The 26,485-nt window shown below is 48.0% G+C and overlaps 1 protein-coding gene and 1 pseudogene across 1 annotated transcript in view; one reads left to right on the top strand and one right to left on the bottom strand.

Moving 5' to 3' along the window:
- The window catches only part of LOC119848098, a 63,382-nt gene extending 48,605 nt beyond the window's left edge, over window positions 1–14,777 (bottom strand). Inside the window, exon 1 of the mRNA XM_043502290.1 lies at window positions 14,017–14,777. Within this exon, the coding sequence (XP_043358225.1) occupies window positions 14,017–14,439 (423 nt within the window). The 5' untranslated portion in view covers window positions 14,440–14,777. The remainder of the gene's footprint in view (window positions 1–14,016) is intronic.
- A 5,868-nt stretch (window positions 14,778–20,645) lies between these two features.
- Window positions 20,646–23,366, top strand: LOC119848096 (annotated as a pseudogene).
- The last annotated feature ends 3,119 nt before the right edge of the window (window positions 23,367–26,485 follow it).

Raw genomic sequence — 26,485 nt, 5'->3', positions numbered from 1 at the left:
CGTGGCAAACATAAAAGGCAGCTGCATCTTCTCCATTTTGTCTTCAACCCAGCTTCTCACCTCTGGAGCAATTTCTCTGCACACTGCAGCTCTGAACGAAGATCTGACAGGCCTGTCCAAGCTTTGGGTGTATTCCAGAAGAACTTTACAAGCCAGCAAACTCGCCAGTGCTGCTAGGAACCTAATCTATGGACTCAGAAATCATATGTACATATCTGATTGCTTTCACCCTTTAACAACTCTCTTCTCTTTCTTTTCTTTTAGTTAATAATAAAACCTTTAGTTTTTAGATACAAAAGGATTGGCTGGCAGCATGGCATTTTGGGCAGGATCCAAACTAGTATTGGTCTGGGAATGTGGTTGACCCTTTGGGGACCAGAATATTTTGTATAGTGAACAGAATTTTAAGTAAAAAGAAAAGAAGGACTTGTGGCACTTTAGAGACTAACACATTTATTTGAACATAAGCTTTCGTGAGCTACAGCATCCGATGAAGTGAGCTGTAGCTCACGAAAGTTTATGCTCAAACAAATTTGTTAGTCTCTAAGGTGCCACACGTACTCCTTTTCTTTTTGCGAATACAGACTAACACAGCTGCTACTCTGAAACCTAGAATTTTAAGTAACTTCTCACTTTACTGGACTTATTTGCTGACTGGGAGCTTGTGACTGGAATGCAATAAAGGGGTCTGTGTGGTTTCTTTCTTTTTCTTTTGGCTTCTCAATAACCCGTGTTGTGGACCAGGAACACGGTGTGTGACTGGTTGGTGAATCTAACTACAGTGTTAACCACCAGTTTTAAGAGACTCTGCTCTCCTTTTTGCAGCCCACCCTCACTTTGGCATTTTCAGTGTGGGCTGCCCCACACGTCGGGTCACAGTAAGTACGAAGATCCCACCTGCCAGCTCAAGCGAAGATACAAAAGCTTGGCCAAGGCTGGGGCCCAGCAACTCCAAAGGAGAAGAAAGATTTTAAAAGACCTTCCTGGTGGATTCTCCATCACCAGCAATGTTTAAGGCAGGACTGGGTGTTTTTCTAAGAGATCTGCTCTGGTTCAACCAGCGACTAATTCGGGCATGTTCTTCAGGAAGCCATACTCGGGGACCACTATGCTCCTTCTGGCTTTAGAATCTCTGAATCTATCCAAAGGTCAGGGAGATGTTGTTGGGGTTCTGTACCAGTTGTCACCTGGACCCACTGGATTATCTAAGTAAGCCAGGCTTGTGTGGGCCACCAGCCCCAGGTGGAGGGCTTTAGGTAAGTTAGATATGTGCGTAGCTCCTCTATTTTAAAAATCTTTTCCCGTTCCTATTGTTCAGATGAAACAAGACTGACAACCATTACAGAAAGCACCTCTCGCTGATTCAAAATTCAGTAGGATCTCATAGATTCTAGGAAACCTAGCCAGTTCTTAATCTCTTGAGTACCAGGACTCCCAGTGTTTTGAATGTGTTCTGATATGATGCAGTCTAGATTTCGAACATCAGAGCCATTGGCCATTTTCTTCGAAAACTTGTGGCAATCAGGGGAGGTCTCAGACGATTGGAAAAGAGCAAATATAATGCCCATCTTTTAAAAAAAAAAAGGGAAGAAAAAGAATCCGGGGAACTAAAGATCAGTCAGCCTGACCTCAGTCCTTGGAAAAATCATAGAGCAGGTCCTCAAGGAATCCATATTGAAGCACTTGAAGGAGAGGAAGGTAATCAGGAACCGTCAACATGGATTCACCAAGGGCAAGTCATGCCTGACTAATCTAATTGCCTTCTATAATGAGATAACTGCCTCTGTGGATATGGGGAAAGCGGTGGACGTGATATATCTTGACTTTAGCAAAGATTTTGATATGGTCTCCTGCAGTATTATTCTAGCAAGTTAAAAAAGTTTGGATTAGATGAATGGATTATAAAATGGATAGAAAGCTTGCTAGATTGTCTGTCTCAACAGGTAGTGATCAATGTCTCGATGTCTTGTTGGCAGCCGGTATCAAGCGAAGTGCCCCAGGGGTCAGTCCTGGGGCCAGTTTTTTTTTCTTCTTTATTAATGATCTGGATGATGGGATGGATTGCACCCTCAGCAAGTTCGTGGATGACACTAAGCTGGGGGGAGAGGTAGATATGCTGGAGAGTAGGGATAGGGTCCAAAGTGACCTAGAAAAATTGGAGGATTGGGCCAAAAGAAATCTGATGAGGTTCAACAAGGACAAGTGCAGAGTCCTGCACTTAGGACGGAAGAATCCCATGCACCGCTACAGGCTGGGGACCGACTGGCTAAGTGGCAGTTCTGCAGAAAAGGACCTGGGGATTACAGTGGACAAGAAGCTGGATATGAGTCAACAGTGTGCCCTTGTTGATATAAAGACTAATGGTATATTGGGCTGCATTAGTAGGAGTGTTGTCAGCAGATCGAGGGAAATGATTATTCCCCTCTATTCGGCACTGGTGAGGCCACATCTGGAGTATTGTGTCCAATTTTGGGACCCCCACTACAGAAAGGATGTGGACAAACTGGAGAGAGTCCAGTGGAGAGCAACGAAAATGATTAAGGGGCTGGGGCACATGACTTACAAGGAGAGTGGTCACTTGCAACCAGGTGCTGCTGATGCTGAGTTCAAAACTGCCCAAGGTCTGGGAGTCCTAGTATAGACCTGCTAAGGGCGCTCCTGCATCTGCGCCTGCGGAGAAAACTTTTCCTGTCAGAACCGATGAGTCAAAGAGCTCTGAAATCCATGCACCCGTTTGGCTTGGCTTGGCTTGAATCTGGCTGTCTCTGAGCAAGATGGGGGTGGAATGAATGGGGCAGGTTTGGGGCCTTGGGATCCAGGGCCCTCAATTAAAGCTGCATGAAAAGGAGTCACTCTTAATTTTTTCACACCGCTCTGAAAACCAGTTGCAGACTCGCATTGACTTGTGAAACCCTTCTGCCAGGTGGAGCCAGCAGCAACAAGGGCCGGGTTCAGTATCTAGGGGTTCCTTTTCAACAATACAACACAAAACTATCTTGAGCCCCACCCAGTGACCTGGGACAATTACACACCACCCCCGGGTGCCTCTAAGAGTCAATACTTCCCTTCTCATAAGCACAGAGTCTGAGTGTAGTAAAAACTTTTAATAAAAGGAGGGAAGTAACTCAGCATTAATTTGGGAAAACACTGCAACTAGGGTTCATAAATGCAAACCATGAGCAAAAGACCCACCTGTAAGTAGGTTGGGCAGGGTCCTTTTTCCCTCAGGGTCTTAAGTCCAGCAACCCCCAAAGTCCCTTTAATGTGCCCATCCCTTCTCTCTACCCCACTCACAGTTGCTGTCCTTGGCCACTGCAGACCCAGAGTTCAGAGGTTCAGCCGCAGAGTTCGCCACCCACCCTGTGTGGAAGGTGGGGGCGGTGGGTAAGAAGGCACCTTACATGCTGCACTGCTCGGGCACTCGCTGATTGCCATGCCTCTACGGGGCTCTGCTCTGGCCCTCCCCACCAGCTTCTGTTGGGAATGGCTAGGGAATGGTGTCTCTAGCCTCTGTTTGCCAGAAGCTGGGGATGAGCAATGGGATGGATCACTTAATGATTCCCTGTTCTGTTCATTCCCTCTGGGACACCTGGCACTGGCCACTGTCAGAAGACAAAAAGAAAAGGAGTACTTGTGGCACCTTAGAGACTAACAAATTTATTTGAGCATAAGCTTTCGTGAGCTACAGCTCACTTCATCAGATGCTCAAATAAATTTGTTAATCTCTAAGGTGCCACAAGTACTCCTTCTCTTTTTGTGAATACAGACTAACAGGGCTGCTACTCTGAAACCTGTCAGAAGACAGGCTACTGGGCTAGATGGACCTTTGCTCTGACCCAGTAGGGCCACTCTTATGTTCTTCTCTGCTGGCCGCTTACTACATCTCTCCACCAGCCATCTTGCTGGCCACTTTCCCCACCTCTCTGCCAGCTGGCCACTCACCAAGATGTCTTCAGGCCCCCTCCCAGCCACTTAACACAACTGTCAGTGATTCCAGCTGTTAATGGGGGAGCCTCTCTGTTGGTGCACCTGGATAGTCTCTTGCAATAGAGACACCATCCCAAAGGAGGTCTAAGACTTAGACCTAGGTATCAGTGATTTCAGCTCTACAGCATGTAACAAGACTCTCAATTGAGTCTAAATTAGCTCTTTTATTATCCTACGGAGAGAGGAAGGATCAAACACTGTCTAGGACCCAACCAACGCCACCAGATACCCATCCACACCCTCTCTCTACTCATTGGGCTTTGGAACCCATGTCCCCTGCCTAGTGAGTGCTGTTCAGTTGAGGGTGAGTCCCTCCATTGGGATATGTGAGGTACAGTTCTGCTGCCATTGGTTCACATAGCAAGGATACCAATGTTTATTACTCCTTCCCCAATAACAAGGAGACTGGGTATCCAACTCCAGCCACAACTGATCATTTGGACAAGCAAGCCCATCATGCTGAGCAAAGAAGGGTGGGTGTGTACATGCAAATGAAATCAGCTCCCACAACTCACCACTAGATATTAGGGGAGAGCTCATCCAGACTCTGCTTACACTTGGAAAGTGGCACCAAGCCTCAGGGGCTCTGCTGGAGGAAAGGATGATCGTTTAATTGGGGACTCCATGAGATGCAGCCCCCTGAAGATGAGCTGCTGTTAATATTCACAAATTGCACTGATGCCCCCATGCATGGGGCAACTACCATGAAAAATGGCACTCTGGAACGGAAGCAGGGGTGGGTTTGTAATGCAAATTTGGGGTCATTTGGTTCCTGTTATACAGGCTCCCCCTCCCCGCCACACATGCTGATTGAACATTTTCAGATGATTCTAATGTTCTCGGTGCAGAGCGAGGGGAAATAGCAAAGAGGTCGAATTTCAGGAAACAACAAACCTGGACGGCCCCTGAGAACAGCTATGCAACAGGACCGAGGGCCAGTGCAGCCGTACTGCAAAAGTGAGTTCGCTCCTCAAGCTGTTTGCACCTGTGTTTAATAGCAATTTATCCCTCTGTGGGGTACGGCTTCCACCAGAAATTGTGGGTGAGTAACACACACATTGAGCTGACACGTGGGGGCCTAGAGACACGGCCACTGCTATTTCGATCTAGAAAGGGAGATGTTTGTGTTCTCATCTCTATTATCACCTTTGACTTGGTGTCTTCAGCCACAATGGTGCTGAATTGGGACCACTGATGGCGTGTAAGTCCTGTGCCAATAACCGATTCTTCGCGTCTCTGTTTATTCCAAAAAATTGGGAGAGGGGCACTTATTTGGAGATGACCCCAATTTATTATTTTTTGGCAAATGAAAAGGGGGGGGATTGTTTCAGTCCAAAGAAAATGGTTTTCTTTGTGAGCTTAGATTTTACACATTTTAAATAAAATTGAAGCACATTTCAAGACAAAGCCATTTTGAAAAAGAAAATAAAAATGTTTCATTTGAAAATGTCAGATTTTTGGTGTTTGAGCGAAACAATCTGGCAAATTTTATACTAATTCATGAAATGTTTTGGTGTTACTAAGTTTGCTGTAACTGCTAGAGACCACTGCCCTCCCAGAGCTGGGGATTAAACCGAGAAGTCCTTGCACTTAGCCCCCCCTGACCGCACTGCCCTCCCAGAGCTGGGGATTGAACCGAGGAGTCCTTGCTCCTAGCATCCCCCCCACCCCAGACCACACTCGTCTCCCAGAGGCAGGAGAAGAACTCGAGAACTCTGAAGTGAAGTCAACAAAGTTGCACTGATTTACACTGGCTGAGGATCTGGCCTGTTCACTCCATGCCCTATTGCCTTACAGACTTAATATTCCAAAATAATTGGTGATTATTTGTTATGCTTCTCTGTCTGGGGGCGTTTCCAAATGAACACTGTGACGGGGCATGACTCACCACTGCGGTGCCTCCTGCTGGCTGTCCAGGGAATTAGTGCTGTGCCCTCTTCTAGTGGTATCTTGCCTGCTGTCACCTCTGTTCCTGGACCCACATCACTCCCAGGACCACGGTGTCCTCCTACAGTGACACTGCCCCCTGGCTGCGCCACACTCTGTCCCCCACTTCCGGGGGGACCTGTAGTCTACTGTCCGGCCACTCCCTTTAGTGGCAAACTGCAGTCCATGGTCTAGCCACTTCCTTCAGTGGCTCCAGCACCCTCTTTGCCAGGAGCTGCCTTCATCTACCTGGGTCTTTGCCTGCAGCACTGCTCTGCCCAGGGCGCTTGCTGCCCTCCTCCTGCAAAGCAGCCAGTCCTCCCCGCTTCTCCAGCTCCAGGGAGTGACTCCCACTGCTCTGTTCTGCAGCCCTCCATGCACATGTGATTCCATGGACTTTGCCCTCAAAGCGGAGCATGTTCTCAATTCCAGATATGCTGCCCTGAGGGGTCTCGCTTGTAAAAGGCTCTAGCTTCCATAGTTTTTTTTTAATGGATTGACTTGTAACCCTGGAGTTTCTAGAACTAACTGCATATCTAGAATTCACAGGATCCTACTGTTTTTCAGACATATAGGTGTTTGGAGCCCTTGAAGTACTAGATCATGTCAGATCTGATTGGATTTCAAAACACTGTCACACCTAGAACTCAAGAGGTTTCAGAACCAGCCAAATATCTAGAACTTGTGTGGTACTACACTCTCTCTCTCTCTCTCTCTCTCTCTCTCTCTGTGTATAGGTAGATTGTCATAAATATAAAGGGAAGAGAAACAACTTTTATGTATGCATCTGAAAAAGTGGGGTTTTTACCCACGAAAGCTTATGCTCAAATAAATCTGTTAGTCTTTAAAGTGCCACCGGACTCCTTGTTTTTGTGGATACAGGCTAACACGGCTACCCCCTGATACTTGACAACTTTTATGTATGCAATAATATAAAATCCTTCCTGGCCAGAGGTACAGAATCACTTTACCTGTAAGGGGTTAAGAAGCTGAAATAATTTGGTTGGCACCTGACCAAAAGGACCAATAAGGAGAGATGATACTTTCAAATCTGGGGGTGGGGAGAGAGGTTTTTTTTTTGTGCTCTCTTTGTTTGTTCCTTCTCTGGACAGAGAGAGAGACCAAGGAGGTAAACCATCTCCTGAAAAGATACCTGAAATGATACATCTAAAATAAATGAAATTGTAAGTAAAGGCAAGGAAATGCGTGAGATTATCTGTTGTTTTAGCTTGTGAATTTTTCTTCTGCAAAGTTTTATTCCTGTTTTTTGTAACTTTAAAGCTGAGCCTAGAAGACTGCTACTGATCTCCTTGCTAAAGTTCTTTGAGATCTACTGATGACAAGCACCAGAGAAGAGCTAGATATCACTAAAGTAATACACAGACTCTTCTACAATATAGTACCCCTGCTGGATTAAAAACCATTTAGAAATCTAGAACCACAATGAAAATTTCAGAAAAGAATCTGAAATCAGTTGAATTCTATGTGGTTTGAAAACACTCTTGAATCCAGTGATGTCTTTGGTCCAGTCAGGAATCTAGAACCCATGGACTTTGAGTATAAACACACTGAGAGGCTTAGAATGAATGAAATTCTAGAGCCACCTAGAGATGCAGAATCCAAGAGCATCAGTTTAGGACATTGAGAGTCCTAAAACAAAAAAGATTCTGGAGCTGGCTACTGATTTGGTGCTGTTGATGGCCATTCAGTATGAAAAAATTTGAGAGACCTAGAACGTACGGGATTCCAGAGAGAGCAGGGAATCTAGAATCCAGGAACACTGCAGGGTTTATAAAACAGTGAGGTACCTGGAACCCATTAGAATTTAGAACCATGAGGAATCTAGAAAGAAATGGGATACCAAATGTTCCACTCTCCCTAAACCTGGGCATCTTCAGGCCATCACCTGTTTCTGTTCTAGATTTCTGACCCCTGTCTTCCACTAGACCCGGGGCCACTGCTGCCGAGATCATCAACAAAAGCCGCTTTGACCAGAGTGAGAAGAGACGTCCTGAAGACCTGCCAGGATTTCTCCCCCACAAAGAGGTAGAGGATGGGGGTGAAGCAGGATGTGAAGGTATGAATGACCAAGAAAGCGCCTGCCATCTACTATGGCATCTCCTTCTTGTAGAGGTTCAGGCTCTGCTAGAGGCGGTAGGGAAGCCAACCAAGGAAGAAGTAAACCACTGTGGCCACCATGACTTTGAAGGGCTTCCTAACCCATGCCAGCTTCTTCTTCATCTTCAGCCCCACCCAGCCATAGCATCCCACGGTGGTGCAGAAGGGCAGCAGGAAGCTGAGCAAGAACCGGACCATGAAGACGGCCAGGTGGACCCATCTTCCCATCCCCTGCAGCTCGTCTCCGTTCCAGTCTCCGGAGAGGGCATAGTTGTTGATGCAGATGATTCTGCCCCCATCCAGCACATGGGTCTCCTGGAAAGCCAGGTAGGGAGCGCTGAGATTGAAGGAGGCCAGCCACACACCCACAGCCAGCTTCTGAGCCTGGGGCACGGTGCGGTGATTCCAAGACCAGATGGGGTGGTGAGTGAGGGTGTAGCAGTCCAGACTGATGAGGGTGAGAAGAAAGACGCAGGTGAACATGCCCATGGAGATGCAGGTGTTGAGAAGCTTGCAAATGGCCATGCCAAAGACCCCGTGGAAACCCAGGAGGATGTAGACGGCGAAGAAGGGGATCAGCAGGGTGAAGAGAACCAGAGGATGGTCACCATCCTCCCCATCTTCAGCCCCAGCATGCACTGGTACAGCCTGTTCCCCACCACACCCACCAGGAAGGTGGGGAAAAGCAACATCGTCATGTCCAGGTGAGCGTTGCTCACAGGTACTGGGGTCTTGCTAGTATTTGCCCCAGCGATTCGTGTGAGAGGTATCTTGTCTTGGTCCATGGTGCCTGGTGAGAGGGGTTGGAAGGGACAACGGAGGACGGGGAAAGGGAGAGTGCAAGAGGAAGGGAGATATAAGAGGGGGTTAGGAAGGCAACATTGGAGAGTATCTCTCTGGGCACCTCTGGTCCTCCAGAATATCCAGGCTAGATATTCCAAGCACCTGGGCTATAGCCAGTGGAACTCACCCCTACAAGGTAGAACTATGGGCCGAGGGAAAGAGGAATAGTAGATGTGGGAGGAGTGGGGACGTGGACAGTCTAGTAGGTCAAATACACAGCTATTCTGATAATATCACCTTGCTGTGATCTGGAGGATGGGCTGGCTAATAGGGTTGGGGAATGGGATATGGGGCCTTCTCCTCCAGGAGATGCTGGTTCCAATCTGGCTCCAGGGTGGGGACTGGCTGGCTCAGGGAGGTGGGGGTCGGTTCTGTTGAGCTGGTGCCGGTGAGGGTCCCCTTAACTCTGTGTCTTCTACATGCTCCCCCCAACTTACTCTCTCTGGTTGAAAAGTTGCAAACCATAAATAAATATGATCATTTGGACACTGACTTAACAGAGCAAACACCTAAGAAACAGCCATTACGTTAAACCAAACCCTACTCCCTTTCACAGCTCGGGCTAGAACCCGGTGGGTGGTATAGTCATGGCCCCATACCAAGCTGTACTAGGTGCTGTGTAAAGACAGAGGAAAAAGACAATTCCTGTGCGAGAGAGCTTACTGTTTAAGGAGTCAGGGTTGATAGAGATCAGGACTCAGGAGGCCTTGGTCCTATTCCTGGCTCTGCCACTGGTGGACTGAGTGACCTTGGCCTCAGTTTCCCCATTTGTAAAAACTGGGAGACTGCTCCTGACCTCCTTGACAAAGTTCTTTGTGATCTACTGTGGAAAAGCACTAAAGAAGAACTAGCTATTGCTATTATAATACACAGATTCTCCTATAATACACAACACCAAATGGATTTTAAACCATTTGGAAATCTAGAACCCCCATGAGATTTTTAGATCAAGTAAAGAAGCTGGAACCTGTTGGATTCTATATGATTTAAACCACTCTAGTATCTACTGGGGTCCTAGCACCAGTCAGGAATCTAGAACCCGTGGACCCTATTGAGTGTGAAGACTCTGAGAGACTTAAAAGGAAGATTCCAGAGCCAGCCAATGACACAGAACCCATGAGAATCAGTTAGGTTAGAATACATTGATTCTGTAGACAGCTAGTGATCTGAAACCCTAAACATCCATTGAGTTTCATAATGTTGAGAGACCTAGAACACATGGGATTCTGCAGATAACAAGGAATTTGGAATCCCAAGGACACTGCTCGGTTTATAAACATTGAGATACCTGGAATCCATCAGATTTCAGAACTGTCAGGAATGAAGGAACAGGTGGGATGACAATTTTCCAATGCTCTCTAACTCCTGGCACTTTCAGGCACTCGTGACCGACACCGGCATTCTTGTAAAACTGCAGGCCATGGCAGAGCAGGTCTGGCAGCCAGCAGACGAAGAACGACACCACCGCAGTCACCGTGACTTTGAAAGGCTTCCCGCTCCTCGCCAACCCCTTCTTCTTCATCTCCAGCCCTATCTGAACCTGGCATCCCACGCTGGTGCAAAGGGGGGCAGTAGGAAGCCCAGCAGAAACTGCACCCTGAACAGCAGCAGATGGAGACGTCTCCTCCAGGCCTGCGTCTTGGCTCCGACTCCCTCTCCAGAGAAGGTATAACTATTTGTGCAGATGACCCTGCCCCCTTCATCTCCAGGAGTTCCTGGAAACTCAGTTAGGGAGCGCTGAGGGCGAAAGAAACCAGCTATACAACCGCGACCAGCTTCCGGCCCCGGGTCACAGTGCGGGGACGGCAGCACCAGACGGGGGGCAGGGGAGAGTGCAGCAGTCCAGGTTGGAGAGGATGAGGAGGAAGATGGCAGAGAACATGCCCAGGGAGAGGCAGGCATTGAGGAGCTCATACATGGCCATGCCGAAGACCCAGCAGGAGTCTAGGCAGAATTATAAAGAACAGAACTATAAAGCAGGACGTGAGCAGGTAGGTGAGGACCAGGTGGAAGATAAGAGGGAGGTCACCATCGTCCCCATATTTAGCCCCAGAACCCACAGGCAGAGCCCACAGCCAGCAACCCCAGCAGGAGGTGCCACATGCAGCTGCCACGGGATTTCTTTTCCCGACCAGCTGTGGGTTGCTCCCACTGGGTGCCGGACTGGTGGGAAGGCAGAGGTGCAGTGAGGGGCCAGACTGGCTGGGAAGACAGAGGTTCCGTGAGGGATCAGGCTGGTCAGGAAGGCGGAGGGGCCGTGAGACCCTAAGGAGGAGCAGGAAGAACACAAAGGGGATTAGAGACAGAAGAGGGGAAGGGAGAGAAAGAGACAGGCGTGTGCAGCCCGTGCCCTAGCAGTGAGAGAGACGGCATTTCATTCTCCTCCCTGCAAAAACAAGTTAGGCTGCAACTACAGACAGGGTAGAACCAGAATCCTGGGTCCCAGCACCTGTACCCCCGAATCTAACTCAGTGCACTCCCCGCCCCTCCCAGAACTATGGCCAGAACCCAGGAGTCCTGACTCCCAGCCCCCTCAATCTAACCCTTTGGACCTCATTCCCCTCCCAGAACTGGGACTAGAACCACTGGTTTCTGACTCCCCACACAGACCTGCTCTAACCACTTGACCCCACTGCCCTCCCCTAGCCAGGGATAGTACCCAGGAATCCTGGCTCCCAGCCCCTTCCCCTCCACACACTCTCTAAGCACTAGATCCCACTCCCCTCAGAATTTAACCTTGGTCTCATGTACCATGCCGTTGGGGGTTGTTTTCCCAGTAGCGCTGGGTTCCCGTCGGGGATCTCAGGGTCCCAGCTCCATGGATGGGGCCTGTGTAACGAACACTCTGGGGAGGGCTGGGTATGATGGAGATTTTATCTAGAATAGGAAGGGGCAGCATTTCACATGAGTTGTCTCACCCAGGGACGTACCCACTACATGTAGATAACACAGGACCTCTCACAACTATTGACCTGCTCTAACCTCTAGACCCCACCTCTCTCCCAGAGCTTGGGACAGAACCCAGGGCCCTTACTTCCAGTGTCCCGTGCCCCCATTTCAAACCACTAGACCCCCCGACTCCTTGGATGGGAGTTGCATCATTTGTGACTCAGACTTTGTTGTGAGCTAACAGGGCTGGGTTATTTCTGGGTCAAGTTGTGCAAAATACAGACCCTTCCTCTTCACGGGGGCACGCCTCAATAGTTGAGCTCCTGGCCAAGAATCTAGAGCATTGGGGAGGTGGGGGAGGTTGGGAACCAGGACTCCTGGGTTCTATGCCAGGCTCTGGGAGGGAGTGGGGCTAATTTTAAAGCAGTGGCTGTTGCTTAGGTGGTTTATTTGCTAAGACAGTGTCCAATGATCATTTCCGTTCATGGTTTGCAGCTTGTGGATCTCAGAGAGCAGGTGGGGGTGGAGCATGTAGAAGACACAGAGTTAAGGGGAGTGAACTCAACACACAGGGGAGGGCTCTGGGCTGCAGGGGACAGACACACGGATGCTTTGCTGGCCAAACATATGCCATCTGAGGGTCTCTCTGAACTGGGTCTGTGTTTCCACCACCCGCTGCCCAGGTGAGTCAAGACAATGGGCGGAGGGCCCCATGTTGGGTCTAAAGGGGAATTGTCTTGCTAAGCCCCCCTAAAAGCCACAGAAATTTGCTATTGTAAAGGCAAATCGGTGGAACTCCCTGCCATGAGGCACTCAATAGACAGAGGTAGAAGGTGAGGTCTGTGAGATGGGTAAATTTTTCCCCTTATTTCATGGTAGTCTGTCGAGTTGCTCCCCATTTACAAATCTCTAAGCCAGCAGTTCTCAACCTTTCCAGACTACTGTACCCCTACTATTGCGTACCACCAAGTTTTCCCTCACTTAAAAACTACTTGCTTACAAAATCAGACATAAATATACAGATGTGTCACAGCTGCACTACTACTGAACAATTGCGGACCTTCTCATTTTTCCCATATAATTATAAATTAATTGCAATATAAATGTTGTATTTACATTTCAGTGTATAGTATATAGGGCAGTATAAGAAAGTCATTGTATGAAATTTTAGTTTGTGCCACCTATGCTAGAGCTTTTTATGTAGCCTGTTGTAAAAGTAGGCAAATATCTAGATGAGTTGATGTACCCCCTGACAGACCTCTGCATATCCCTAGGGGTACACATACCCCTGGCTGAGAACCTCTGCTCTAAGCCACAAGACCCCCCTTTCCTCCCACAACCCAGGAGTTCTGACCTCCACCCTACTCTCAGAGCTGGGGATAGTACCCAGGAGTCCTGGCTCCCAGCCTGCCCTTCTCTAACCATTAGGCCAGTGGGCAGAGCACAGAGGACACCATGCTAACAAGGCCGTAAGGGGCACAGTCCCTGCCAGAGGCAATAACCCAGAGGACCCTGCTGCAGGGCTGGCAGCATGGCTGGGGGGCAGAGAAGCACCTCGGTGCATTGAAGCTTCCTGTTGCAATGAGAGTAAGAAGGACTCTGCACGCTCTCTCGAGTCAGGGTGAAGCAGCAGTTCCTGTGACTGGCAGCTGAGCACAAGAGATGGGGTGGGGGAGGGATGGCTTTTTCTGCCTTGTAGCAGTGAGTTACATTGGCACTAGCTCCTGCATGCTAGGAGTCAACAGCACTGATCCCCCACCTAACTGAGTAGCCCTGATCCCCTGCCCTGGGGCCAGATTAGAGCTGGCCAACCGAGAGTGGAAAGGCCCCATGGCCCATTCCCTGCTCCCCTGAGCCAGCCAGATCACAGCTACATAGTATTCTCTGCATAGCTGTCTATTTGATCTCCTAGACTGTCCCTTCCCCACTTCTCCCATGTCTGCTATCCCTCTTGTCCTCCCCTACTGCTCACAGCTCTATTATGTGGCAGTGAGTTCCACTGGTTATACCCAGTTTCTGGGAATATCCAGCCTGGATATTCTGGAGGACCAAAGAGTGCCCAGCGACGTCCTCTCCAGTATTACCTTCCTAACCCACTCTGGTATTACTCCCCTCTCCTCTTCCACTCTCCCTTTCACCTCCACTGTCGTCCCTTCCAACCCCTCTTCTGTCTCTTCCCAGGATATCATGACTCCCCCACCAATCACAGTGGTAAATTCCACCAAGACACCAGAGACCATGAAGACCCATCACCTGGCCTCTGCCGTCTTGCTCTTCATCACCTTCCTGGTGGGTGTGGTGGGGAACGGGATGTTCCTGTGGGTGCTGGGGCTGAAGATGAGGAGGACGGTGACCACGCTCTGGTTCCTTCACCTGGTCTTCTGCTACCTTCTCTTCACCCTGCTGATCCCCTTCTTCACCATCTACCTCCTCCTGGATTTCCACTGGGTCTTTGGCATGGCCACGTGCAAGCTTCTCAATGCCTTCATTTCCATGGGCATGTTCTCCTCCGTCTTCCTTCTCACCCTCATCAGCCTGGACCGCTACACCCTCACTCACCACCCCATCTGGTCCCGGAATCACTGCACCCTGTCCCGGGCTGGGAAGCTGGTTGTGGGCATGTGGCTGGCCTCCTTCGGTCTCAGTGCTCCCTACCTGGCTTTCCGGGAGACCCATGTGGTGGATGGGGGAAGAATCACCTGCATCAACAATTACACCCTCTCCGGAGACTGGAATGGAGCCGAGACGCAGGAGCTGGGGAGACGGATCCACCTGGCCATCTTCATGGTCCGGTTCCTGCTCGGCTTCCTGCTGCCCTTCTGCACCATCATGGGATGCTATGTCCGCGTGGGGCTGGAGCTGAAGGAGAAGAAGCTGGTGTGGGCTGGGAAGCCCTTCAAAGTCATGGTGGCTGCAGTGGTTTCCTTCTTCCTCGGCTGGCTCCCCTACCACCTCTATCACAGCTTGAAGCTCTACAAGAAGGAGATGCCAGAGTCAGTGACGGGTGCTCTCATGGTCATTTATACCTTGTCATCCTGCTTCAATGCCGCCTTCTCCCCCATCCTCTATCTCTTTGTAGGGGAGAAGTTCTGGCAGGTGTTCAGGACGTTGCTTCTCACTCTGGTCAAAGAGGCTTTTGTCGACGATCTCGGCAGCAGTGCCGCTGAGTCTAGTGAAAGACAGGATTCAGAAATCAAGAACACAAAAGAAGAGATGCTGTGAAGGTGCCCAGACTGAGATATAGTTGAAAACTTGCCATCCCCTTTGTTCCTAGATTCCTGCTGATTCTGAAACATGATGGGTTCCAGGTATCTCAATGTTTATAAACCCCAGTGTCCCTGGATTCTAGATTCCCTGCTCTCTCCAGAATCCCATACCTTCTAGGTCTCTCAATTTTTTCAAACTCAGTGGGTCATCAATGGCACCAGATTGCTAGCCAGCTCCAGAATCTTGTTGGTTTTAAGTCTCTCAATGTGTTTTACCTAATTGATTCTCTTGGATTCTGCATATCTAGGTGGCTGTGGAATCTCATTTACTGTAAGCCATTCAATATGTTCAAACTCAAAATCTATTGAGTCTAGGTCCCTGACTGGATCTAGGACATCACTGGTTTCTAGAGTGTTTTCAAACCACATAGAATCCAACAGCTTCCAGATTGCTTGCTAAAAGTTTCATCCTGGTTCTAGATTTCCAAATAGTTTAAAATCCATTAGGTGTATTATATTATAGAACAGTCTGTGTATTATAATAGTGATATCTAGGTCTTCTCTAGTGCTTATCATCAGTAGATCTTAAAGAACTTTACCAAGGAGGTCAGTAGCAGTCTTCCAGTTTTTACAAATGGGGAAACTGAGGCACAGAGTGGGGAAGTGACTTGGCCAGTGTCACCCAGTAGAACCTTCAGCCTGTCCAGTGGCAGAACCTGGAACAAATCTAGCTCTCCTGTGTCCTGGCCCAGGTCTCTATCCATTCTGGGCTCTCTGGGACATGGACTGTCTTTTTGTTCTGTGTTTGTACAGTGCCGAGCACATCGGGATCCTGGGCCAGGACTGGGGCTCCAAGCTCTGCTGAAATAAAGAATAGTAATTATTAATAATTCTCAAGTTTTGCTTGAACTACGTAGTTTCCATAAGTTTTTTGGTGGCAGCTCTGAAATAATTTCCAACAGCATGTGACCCGATCACTGGGACATTTAGTGTGGGGAGGCTCTGGCTTAGTTTCAGAGCGGCTGGTAAGGAAAACAAGTCAGTAGAATAAAGAGCTGCTCAAGAGAAACCACCTGCCCATGAACACTTCAAGGTGGTGAAGAGGTAACATCCAAGCTAATAAGAGTGACGCTGAATGGAATATGGGTGATCATTCATAATGTTATGGATACAAAATTGCAATGGAACATACCAGATATGCCATGTAAGCGATCAGTGGGAAAGTTATCATTTGATAAATATAATCAGCTTGTTTATGTGTATGTATCACCTTTGTATTGTGAGTTGTAAATATGTGTGGTATATTGATATCTCAGACCTGTGCTGTGTATCTGGGTGACAGCCCCAGATAGATTGCATCAGCCCTATCCAGCCGTTTGGATGGGCCATCAAGCATTGGCTGGCAATGTTTTATTTCGGGTCAGATCCAAACCAGTATTGATCTGGGAATGTGGCTGGCCCTATGGTGATAAGAAAAACATTTTGTAAAGTGAATAGAATTTTAAGTAACTTCTCACTTTACTGGACCTATTTGCTGACTGCCTAAAATTGGAATGCAATAAAGGGGGCTGTGGGATTTCTTCTTCTTTTTCTTTTCTTTTTTTTTTTTTTGGCTTCTTGATCACCAGTGTGGCAGATCAGAAGCACAGCTTGTGAGTGGTTGGTGACTCTAACTACAGTGTTAACCACTAGTTTTGGGAGAATCTACTGTCCTTTTTGCTGCCCACCCTGAGTTTGGCATTTTCAGTGTGGGCTGCCCTCTGCACCTCTAGTCACAGGTCACAGTAACTGTGAAGATCTAACCTGCCAGCTCCAGCTATGTTACAAAACCTTGGACAAGGCTGGGGGGCAGCAGATCCAAATGATTATAAAGAGTTAAAAAGATCCTCCCTGGTCGATTCTCCATCACTGGCAATTTTTAAAGCAGGACTGGATGGTATTTCTAACAGGTAGGCTCTAGTTCAAATAGGGACTAATTCAGGGATGTTCTGCATCAGGACAACTAGGGGACCACCATGCTGCTTCTGGCCTTAGAATCTCTGATTCTATCCAGAGATCAGGAAGATGTTGTTGAGGTGCTGTACCAATTGTCACCTGGACCCACGCGGGTATCTGAGGAAGCCAAGCCTGTGTGGGCCACCAGCCCCAGGTGGAGGGCTGTAGGTAAGTTAGACATGCACGTAGCCCCTCTGTTTTAAACATCTTTTCCCATTGCTACTGTTCAGAGGAAACAAGACTGCCAAACATGACAGATACCGTTTCTCGCTGATTCAGAATTCAATAGGATCTTATGGATTCTAGGAATCCTGGCCGGTTCTTAACATCTTGGTCCCAGGTCTGTCAGGTTTTGAACGCAATCTGATCTGATGTGGGCTAGATTTAGACATCATGTTCCAAGCCACTTTATGTTTCAAAAGCCAATAGGATCCTATGCATTCTAGATATTTGGCTGGTTCTTGAACCTCTTGGGTTCTAGGTCTGCCAAGATTTTAAAACCCGAAGAGATTCTATGTAGTCTTGAGCATCCTAGTTTCCAACCTCATACCTGACATCCTAGACCACATAGGACCAATTTGGGTTTAAAATGTTTTGTTGTTAAAATGTTAAAATGTTCAAAGCAAGAACCCAAGAGGTTCAAGAATCACTCAAATGTCTAGAACTCTTGGAATACTATTGTGTTTTTAAATGTGTGTGTGTATACATATACACATATACATATGTGTATATATATAAAATATACACACACACAACAGTACTGCATTAGTTCTGCTTGTTCTTAAACCTCTTGGGTTCTCTGTATGACAGTGTCTTGAAACCCAATCAGATCTGACAAGGTCTAGTAACTGAAGGGTTCCAAGTACATGGAATCATGTACTGACTTGAAACGCTTTCCAACAGGCCTGATGTTCACAAAGCGTTCAGCTCCTTCTTCTGGAAAATCAGCCCTCTTTAACGGTGTTCATCTGGAAACCCCCCCAAAATAGAACCAAAACAAATAATCACCAATTATTTTGGAATATTAAGCCTGTAAGGCAGTAGGGCATGGAGCGAACAGGCCAGCTCCTCAGCCAGTGTAAATCAGTGTAGCTCTGTTGACTTCACTTCAGAGTTCTTGGGCTCTTCTCCTATTGCTGGGAGACGAGTGGGCTCTAGCAGGTTAGGATGGGGGGCTAGGAGCCAGGACTCCTGGGTTCAAACCCCAGCTCTGTGAGGAAATGGTGTTTAGCAGTTACAGGAGACTTAGTAAAAAGAAAAGGAGTACTTGTGGCACATTAGAGACGAACAAATTTATTTGAGCATAAGCTTTCGTGAGCTACAGCTCACTTCATCAGATGCATTTATGCTCAAATAAATTTGTTCGTCTCTAAGGTGCCACAAGTACTTCTTTTCTTTTTGTGAATACAGACTAACACGGCTGCTACTCTGAAAGGAGACTTAGTGACACCAAAACATTTAATGAATTAGTGTCAAATTGTTTTGCTCAAAAACTAAAAAGCTGACATTTTCAAAATAAAACACTGTGATGTTCTTATTCCAAACAGCTTTGCTTGAAATTTGTTTATTTTTTTTATTCATTTAAAATGTGCAAAAACCAAGCTTAGGGAAAAAAGAACATTTTCTTCAGACTGAAACAATCTCCACCCCCACCCCCCACACCTTTTTGTTAGCTAATAATAATAATTTGGGGTTGTCCCAAATGAGCCCCCCCACCTCACCTCGGCTGTTCAGAACAACTAGAGACCCAAAGAATGGTTATTGGCACAGGACTTACATGCCATCTGTGGTCCCAAGTCAGCCAAGTCACCAAGACACCAAGTCAAAAGTGATAATAGGGACAGGAACACAAACATCTCCATGTTTAGATCAAAACAGCAGTGCCTGTGTCTCTAGGCCCCAACATATCAGCTCAGCATGGGTGTTGCTCACCCTCAATTTCCGCTGGAAGCCGTACCTCGCAGAAGTGTGAACTGCTATTAAACACAGGTGTGAACAGCTTGAGGAGCGGACTCACTTTTGCTATATGGCTGCACTGGCCCTCGGTCCTCTTGCGTGGCTGAGCTCAGGGGCCATCCAGGCTCGACGTTTCCCAAAGTTCGGCCTCTTTGCTATTTCCCCTCACTCTGCACCGAGAACATTATAACCATCTGAAAATGTTCAATCAGCACGTGTGTGCGTGGGGCCTGTATCACGGGAATCCCTGCACCAAAGACCCCCAATTTGCATGACAACCCCCACCCCCCCATTGCTCAGTGCTGATTTTCAAGTCAGTTGCCCCCTGCACTGAGGCTTCAGTGCAATTTGTGAATATTAACAGCAGCTCATTTTCAGGGGGCTGCATCTCCTGATGTCCCTGATCAAACGACCGCCCTTTGCTCCAGTAGACTCCAGCAAAGCCCCTGCAGCTTGGTGCCACTTTCCAAGTCAATGCGAGTCTCCAACTAGTTTTCAGAGCGCTGTGAAAAAAATTAAGAACGGCTCCTTTTCATGCAGCTTTAACTGAAGGCTCATAAGCCTCTGACCTGCCCCAATCACTCTGCCCCGGGCCTTCCTCAGAGATGGCCAATTTCAAGAAAGCCGAGCAGGCACGTGGATTTCAGAGCACTTGGACTCGTCTGTTCTGACAGGAAAAGGTTTCTCTGTAGGCCTGGCTGCAGGAGCACCCTTAGCAGATTTGAAATAAGCATCTAAGATTACAAAAATTGTAAGTGAGGGCAAGGAAATGCATTAGATTATCTTTTGTTTTAGCTTGTGAATTTTCCCTATGCTAAGAGGGAGTTTTATTCCTGTTTTTTGTAATTTTAAAGCTGAGCCTAGAGGGGTATCCTCTGTGTTTTAAATCTTTTTATTTATCCTGTAAAGTTAGCTTCCATCCTGATTTTGCAGGTGTGATTCTTTTACTTTTTCTGTAAATAAAATTCTTCTTTTAAGAACCTGATTGATTTTCAGTGTCCTAAAAAACAAGGGGTTTGGTCTGTGCTCACATACAAACCAGGTGGTTTGTATATTATTCTCAAGCCTCCCCAGGAAAGGGGGTGAAGGAGTTTGGGGGGAATATTTTGGGGCAATAGGGACTCCAAGTGACCCTTTTCCTGAATTTTTGTCCAACTCATGTGGTGGTGGCAGCAATACCGTCCAAGGACAAGGAAAGGATTTGTGCCTTGGGGAAGTTTTAACCTAAGCTGGTAGAAATAAGCTTTGGGGGTCTTTCATGTGGGTCCCCACATCTGTACCTCAGAGTTCAGAGTGGGAAGGGAACCCTGACACGGCCCCTTGAATCCAACAGCCCTTTCCTCTCTGCATACTCGCATCCAAACCCGGGGCATCAGCCTGGCCATACTAATGCCAACCACCTCTGCCGCATCTCTGGGGAACGTACCTCTTTCAGAGCCCTATCGAAGCTCCAGTCCCTTTGGACATGCAACTTCCTCCAATGGGCAGCATTTGGCATTAGTATTTGCCCAGGAGGTACTGCTGGACCCACATTTCTGTGCATCCCTGGCCCTCCGCGTCCAACTGTCTAAGGAGCCAAGCTGGACAGTAGCGGATTATCCAATGGTGGGACTTGGTTGGATAACTCACATGACTGGAACACTGTCATGGATGGATATAAACTGTTCAGGAAGGACAGGCAGGGCAGAAAAGGTGGGAGAGTTGCATAGTATGGAAGGGAGCAGTATGACTGGTCAGAGCTCTGGTATGAAACTGCAGAAAAACCTGAGAGTCTCTGGATTAAGTTTAGAAGTGTGAGCAACAAGGGTGATGTCGTGGTGGGAGTCTGCTATAGACCACCGGACCAGGGGGATGAGGTGGATGAGGCTTTCTTCCAGCAACTAATGGAAGTTACTAGATCTCAGGCCCTGGTTCTCATGGGAGACTTCAATCACCCCGATATCTGCTGGGAGAGCAATACAGCGGTGCAAAGACAATCCAGGAAGTTTTTGGAAAGTGTAGGGGACAATTTCCTGGTGCAAGTGCTGGAGGAACCAACTAGAGGCAGAGCTCTTCTTGACCTGCTGCTCACAAACCGGGAAGAATTAGTAGGGGAAGCAAAAGTGGATGGGAACCTGGGAGGCAGTGACCATGAGATGATCGAGTTCAGGATCCTGACACAGGGAAGAAAGGAGAGCAGCAGAATACGGACCCTGGACTTTGAGTCCCTCAGGGAACTGATGGGCAGGATCCCCTGGGAGAATAACATGAGGGGGAAAGGAGTCCAGGAGAGCTAGCTGTATTTTAAAGAATCCTTATTGAGGTTACAGGGACAAACCATCCCGAAGTGTAGAAAAAATAGTAAATATGGCAGGCGACCAGCTTGGCTTAACAGTGAAATCCTTGCTGATCTTAAACACAAAAAAGAAGCTTCCAAGGAGTGGACGATTGGACAAATGACCAGGGAGGAGTATAAACATGTTGCTCAGCCATGCAGGAGTGAAATCAGGAAGGCCAAATCACATTTGGAGTTGCAGCTAGCAAGGGATGTTAAGAGTAACAAGAAGGGTTTCTTCAGGTATATTAGCAACAAGAAGAAAGTCAAGGAAAGTGTGGGCCCCTTACTGAATGATGGAGGCAACCTAGTGACAGAGGATGTGGAAAAAGCTAATGTACTCAATGCTTTTTTTGCCTCTGTCTTCATGAACAAGGTCATCTCCCAGACTGCTGCATTGGGCAGCACAGCATGGGGAGGAGGGGACCAGCCCTCTGTGGAGAAAGAAGTGGTTCGGGACTATTTAGAAAAGCTGGACGAGCACCATGGACGAGGCAACACGACTCTACCACCAACCACTGGGGAGAATACCAGCCAGACCCCAGCAGCTGTGAGCGCCTCTCACCTGACCTCTGCAGTGTTCTTCTTCCCCATCTTCCTGGTGGGTGTGGTGGGGAATGGGCTGTACCTGTGGGTGCTGGGGCTGAAGATGAGCAGGTGACCACACTCTGGTTCCTCCACCTGGTCTCCTCTTACTCCTCCTCACCCTGCTGATCCCCATCTTCATCGTCTCCCTTCTCATGGGTTTACACTGGTTCTTCGGCACAGCCATGTGCAAGATCCTCAACACCTGCATCTCCATGGGCATGTTCTCCTCAGTCTTCCATCTCACCCTTATCAGCTTGAACCGCTACACCCTCACTCACCATCCCATCTGGTCCCAGAATCACCGCACAGTGCCCAGGGCTGGGAAGCTGGTGGTGGGCATGTGGCTGGCATCCTTTGGTCTCAGCGCTCCCTACCTGGCTTTCTGGGAGACCCGGGTGGTGGACGGGGGCAGAATCATCTGCATCAACAATTACGCCCTCTCCAGAGACTGGAATAGAGCCAAGATGCAGGAGCTGGGGAGACGAGTCCACCTGGCCTTCTTCATGGTCCGGTTCCTGCTCGGCTTCCTGCTGCCCTTCTGGACCATCGTGGGATACTATGGCCGGGTGGGGCTGAAGATGAAGGAGAAGAAGCTGGCGCAGGCTGGGAAGCCCTTCAAAGTCATGGTGGCTGCAGCGGTTTCCTTCTTCCCTGACTGGCTTCCCTACCACCTCCATCACGGCTTGAAGATCTCCAAGAAGGAGGTGCCAGAGTCGGTGATGGGTGCTCTCTTTGTCATTTATAACTTCACATCCTGCTTCAATGCCCGCTTCACTCCCATCCTCTACCTCTTTGTGGGGGAGAAGTTCTGGCAGGTCTTCAGGACGTCTCTTCTTGCTTTGGTAAAAGCGGCTTTTGTTGATGGTCTCTTCAGCAGTGCCCCTGAGTCTAGTGGAAGATACGGGTCAGAAGTCGAGAACACAAAACAGGTGATGGCCTGAAGGTGCCCAGACTTAGGGAAAGTTGAACACTTGACATCCCATTGTTTCTAGATTCCTGAGGGTTCTAAATCCTAATGGGTTCCAGGTATCTCACTGTTCATAAACTCTGCAGTGTCCCTGGTTCTAGATTCCCTGCTCTCTCCAGAACTCCATGCATTCAAAGTCACTCAATTTTTTCAAACTCAGTGGGTCATCAGTGGCACCAGATCAGTAGCCAGCTCCAGAATCCTGTTGGTTTTAGGTCTCTCAATGTGTTCTAACCTAGTTGATTCTCTTGGATTCTGGATCACTAGCTGAATCTGGAATCTCATTTATTGTAAGCCTATCAATGTGTTCAAACTCAAAGTCTATGGGTTCTAGACAGTACTGGATTTACCATGGCCCCAATGATGGCATAGGGCCGGGCCCAAGCTCAGAAGGGGCCCCATAACACTCATTTCCTCCCTTCTTGCAGCCCTGCAGAAGCGGAGCCTTGGAGGAGCAGGGATCGAGCATGGGAGCTGAGAACCCACAGGGCCCTGGGAGCTGTAGTTCCTTGGCCAGCTCCCTGCCAAGAGAGCTGGCCCTGGAGCAGGGAAGGAACTACATTTCCCACATTTCCTTGGCAGCTATCAACAGGAAAGTGAGGGGGAGGGAGTGAGGAAGCTGAGATCCCATGCGTTGCAGCTTGCTGTGAATGGAGAGCTGGCTGCTAGAAGGGGGTGGCGCTGTGAATGGGGAGCAAGTCTGCCCAAGGAGTAGAAGGCTTTGGCCCAGATATCACCCTCAGAAGACTTCCCCAGTCTGGATTAGGGCTCCTGGTGTGACCCCACCTGGCAGCCCCCAAAGAAGGAATTGGGTGGACTAAATAGACAGTGCACCTCTCTTTCTGAAGCCTATCAAGGGAGGTCTGTGGACCCCACCAGGAGAAGTTAAAATGAAAAGTAAGGGACGGGAGGCTCTACTCGAGGACCTGGGTGGCTTTAGATACAGAGCAGGAGGATTTCCACTTCTGAGCCATGGAAGCAGAAATTGACTTTTCCTTTCCAGATTTATCTAATATTCAGAGAGGGAATCTAGCACCTGCCTTCCAGATTTGAACACCTGCAAAATTCAGGAGTGCTCAAGCTCAATTTGGGCAGCTGTTACTTCATTTCTCCCAAATCAAATATGCTGATCCACTGTAATTTGCTGTAGAAAAAGTAGGATAAAATTGACCAACCAATGCTGGGGTCTTCCCAGTGCTAACTAGGACTGGAATTGTGATTTTCTACAGCCATTGCCATTTTTTTTAGTTTTGTTTGTTTAAAAAGAAGACCGTGATATTGCATTGGCAAATTCCCCACAGAAACGAAGAGTGGAAGAGAAGAATTTAAAAAAACACCTCAATTTCCCCTCATTTATGTAGGACAGTCTTACAATATGGATTAGATAGCCTCCAATCACACAAGCTGAAAAGTGTTCCACTTGACTGCAGTTTTGTAACCATGCGGGAACCAGGGGATACACATCTTAATGAGAAACCCTGGGGGCTGAGGGAGCTGTATATGGCAATTCAGATAGTCATGTAGAGGTGTGTGATCAAAATGAAAAATGTCTCTGAGATTAGATAGGTATACTAGGCCACCAATGGCACTGCCACGCCAGACCCACACTCAGAGCCCACAACAACTACATGGGGGCCCACAAATATATTTGGCGCCAGGGCTCACAAAAGGTTAATCCGGCCCTGGTTCAAGATTCCCGACTGGATCTAGGACATCACTGGATTCTAGAGCGTTTACACACCACATAGAATCCAACAGGTTCCAGATTGTTTGCTAAAAGTTTCATCCTGGTTCTAGATTTCCAAATGGTTTAAAATCCATTAGGTGTAGTATATTATAGAGGAGTCTGTGTATGACAATAGCGACATCTAGCGCTTCTCTAGTGCTTTTCATCTGTAGGTCTCAAAGAACTTTAGCAAGGTCAGTAGCAGTCTTCCAGCTTTTACAAATGCAGAAACTGAGACACAGAGTGGGGAAGTGACTTGGCCAGTGTCACCCATTAGAAACTTCGGTCCATCCAGTGGCACAACCGTGAACAAACCCATGTCTCCTGTGTCCCAGCCCAGGTCTCTATCCATTGAATCTCCTTAGACCGTGAGCTCTCTGGGACAGGGACTGTCTTTTTGCTCTGTGTTTGTATAGTGCCTAGCACAGCAGGGTTCTGGGTGAGGATTTGAGCTCCCAGCACTACCGAAATAAAAAACAATCATAAATAATCATTCCTGGACATTGGGGTATGCCATTGGGGGTATGCCAGGCACAGTTCTGCTGCTCTTAGTTCACACAACAAGGATAATAACCCTTTATTACTCCTGCCCCAATAACAAGGAGACTGGGGATCCAACATCAGCCACAAGTGATCATTTGCGCAAGCAATCCCATCATGCTGAGCACCTAGGCAGGGTGGGTGTGTCCATGCAAATGAGATCAGCTTCTGAAGTCTTTTCCCATAACTCACCACTAGATGTCAAAGGAGAGCTCATCCAGACTCTGCTTACACTTGGAAAGTGGCACCAAGCCAAGCCACAGGGGCTCTGCAGGAGTCTGCTGGAGTGGAGGGCAGTCGTTTGATGGGGGACTTCATGAGTTGCAGCCCTCTGATGATGAGCTGCTGTTAATATTCACAAATTGCATTGATGCCCCCATGCATGGGCAACTGCCTTGAAAAATGACATTCTGCAACGGAGGCGGGGGGGGGTTGTAATGCAAATTTGGGGTTATTTAGTTCCTGTGATACAGACTCCCCCTCCCGCACCCAGCACGTACTGATTGAAAATTTTCAGATGGTTATAATATTTTTGATTCAGAGTGGGGTGAAAAAGCAAAGAGGCTGAATTTCAGGAAACATCGAGCTGGGACAGCCCCTGAGCTCAGCTATGCAAAGGGACCGAGGGCCATTGCAGCCATACTGCAAAAATGAGTTTGCTCCTCAAGCTGTTCACACCTGTGTTTAATAGCAGTTCACACCTCTGCGAGGTACGGCTTCCACCAGAAATTGAGGGTGAGTAACACCCATTGTGAGCGGACACGTGGGGGCCTAGAGACACAGCAACTGCTGTTTTGATCTAAACATGGAGATGTTTGAGTTCTTGTTCCTATTATCAGCTTTGACCTGGTGTCTTCAGCCACAACAGGGCTGAACTGGGACCACAGATGGCATGTAAGTCTTGTGACAATAACCGATTCTTTGGGTCTCTAGTTCTTCCGAAAAATGGGGGAGGGGTTATTTGGAGATGACCCCAAATGATTTTTTTTGGCAAATTAAAAGGGGGAGGAGTTGTTTCAGTCCAAACAAAATGTGTTTTTTGTGAGCTTAGATTTTACACATTTTAAATAAAATTGAAGTACACTTCAAGACAAAGCCATTTTGAAAAGGAAAATCAAAATATTTCATTTGAAATTTTCAGTTTTTTGGTGATTGAGCGAAACAATTTGGCAAATTTGATGCTAATTCAATAAATGTTTTGGTGTTACTAAGTTTGCTCTAACTGCTAGAGACCACTGCCCTCCCAGAGCTGGGGATTGAAACAAGGAGTCCTTGCTCTTAGCTCCCCAACTCTACTCTGCTAGACCCCGCTCCCCCCCAGAGGCAGGAGAAGAACCTGAGAACTCTGAAGTGAAGTCAACAGAGCAACACTGATTTACACTGGCGGAGGATCTGGTCTGTTCGCTCCATGCCCTACTGCCTTACAGGCT

The sequence above is a fragment of the Dermochelys coriacea genome, chromosome 24 (genome assembly GCF_009764565.3).
Source record: "Dermochelys coriacea isolate rDerCor1 chromosome 24, rDerCor1.pri.v4, whole genome shotgun sequence".
Lineage (NCBI taxonomy): Eukaryota > Metazoa > Chordata > Testudines > Dermochelyidae > Dermochelys > Dermochelys coriacea.
Note: the sequence above shows the minus strand (reverse complement) of the source record. Positions and strands in the feature narration are given on the sequence as shown.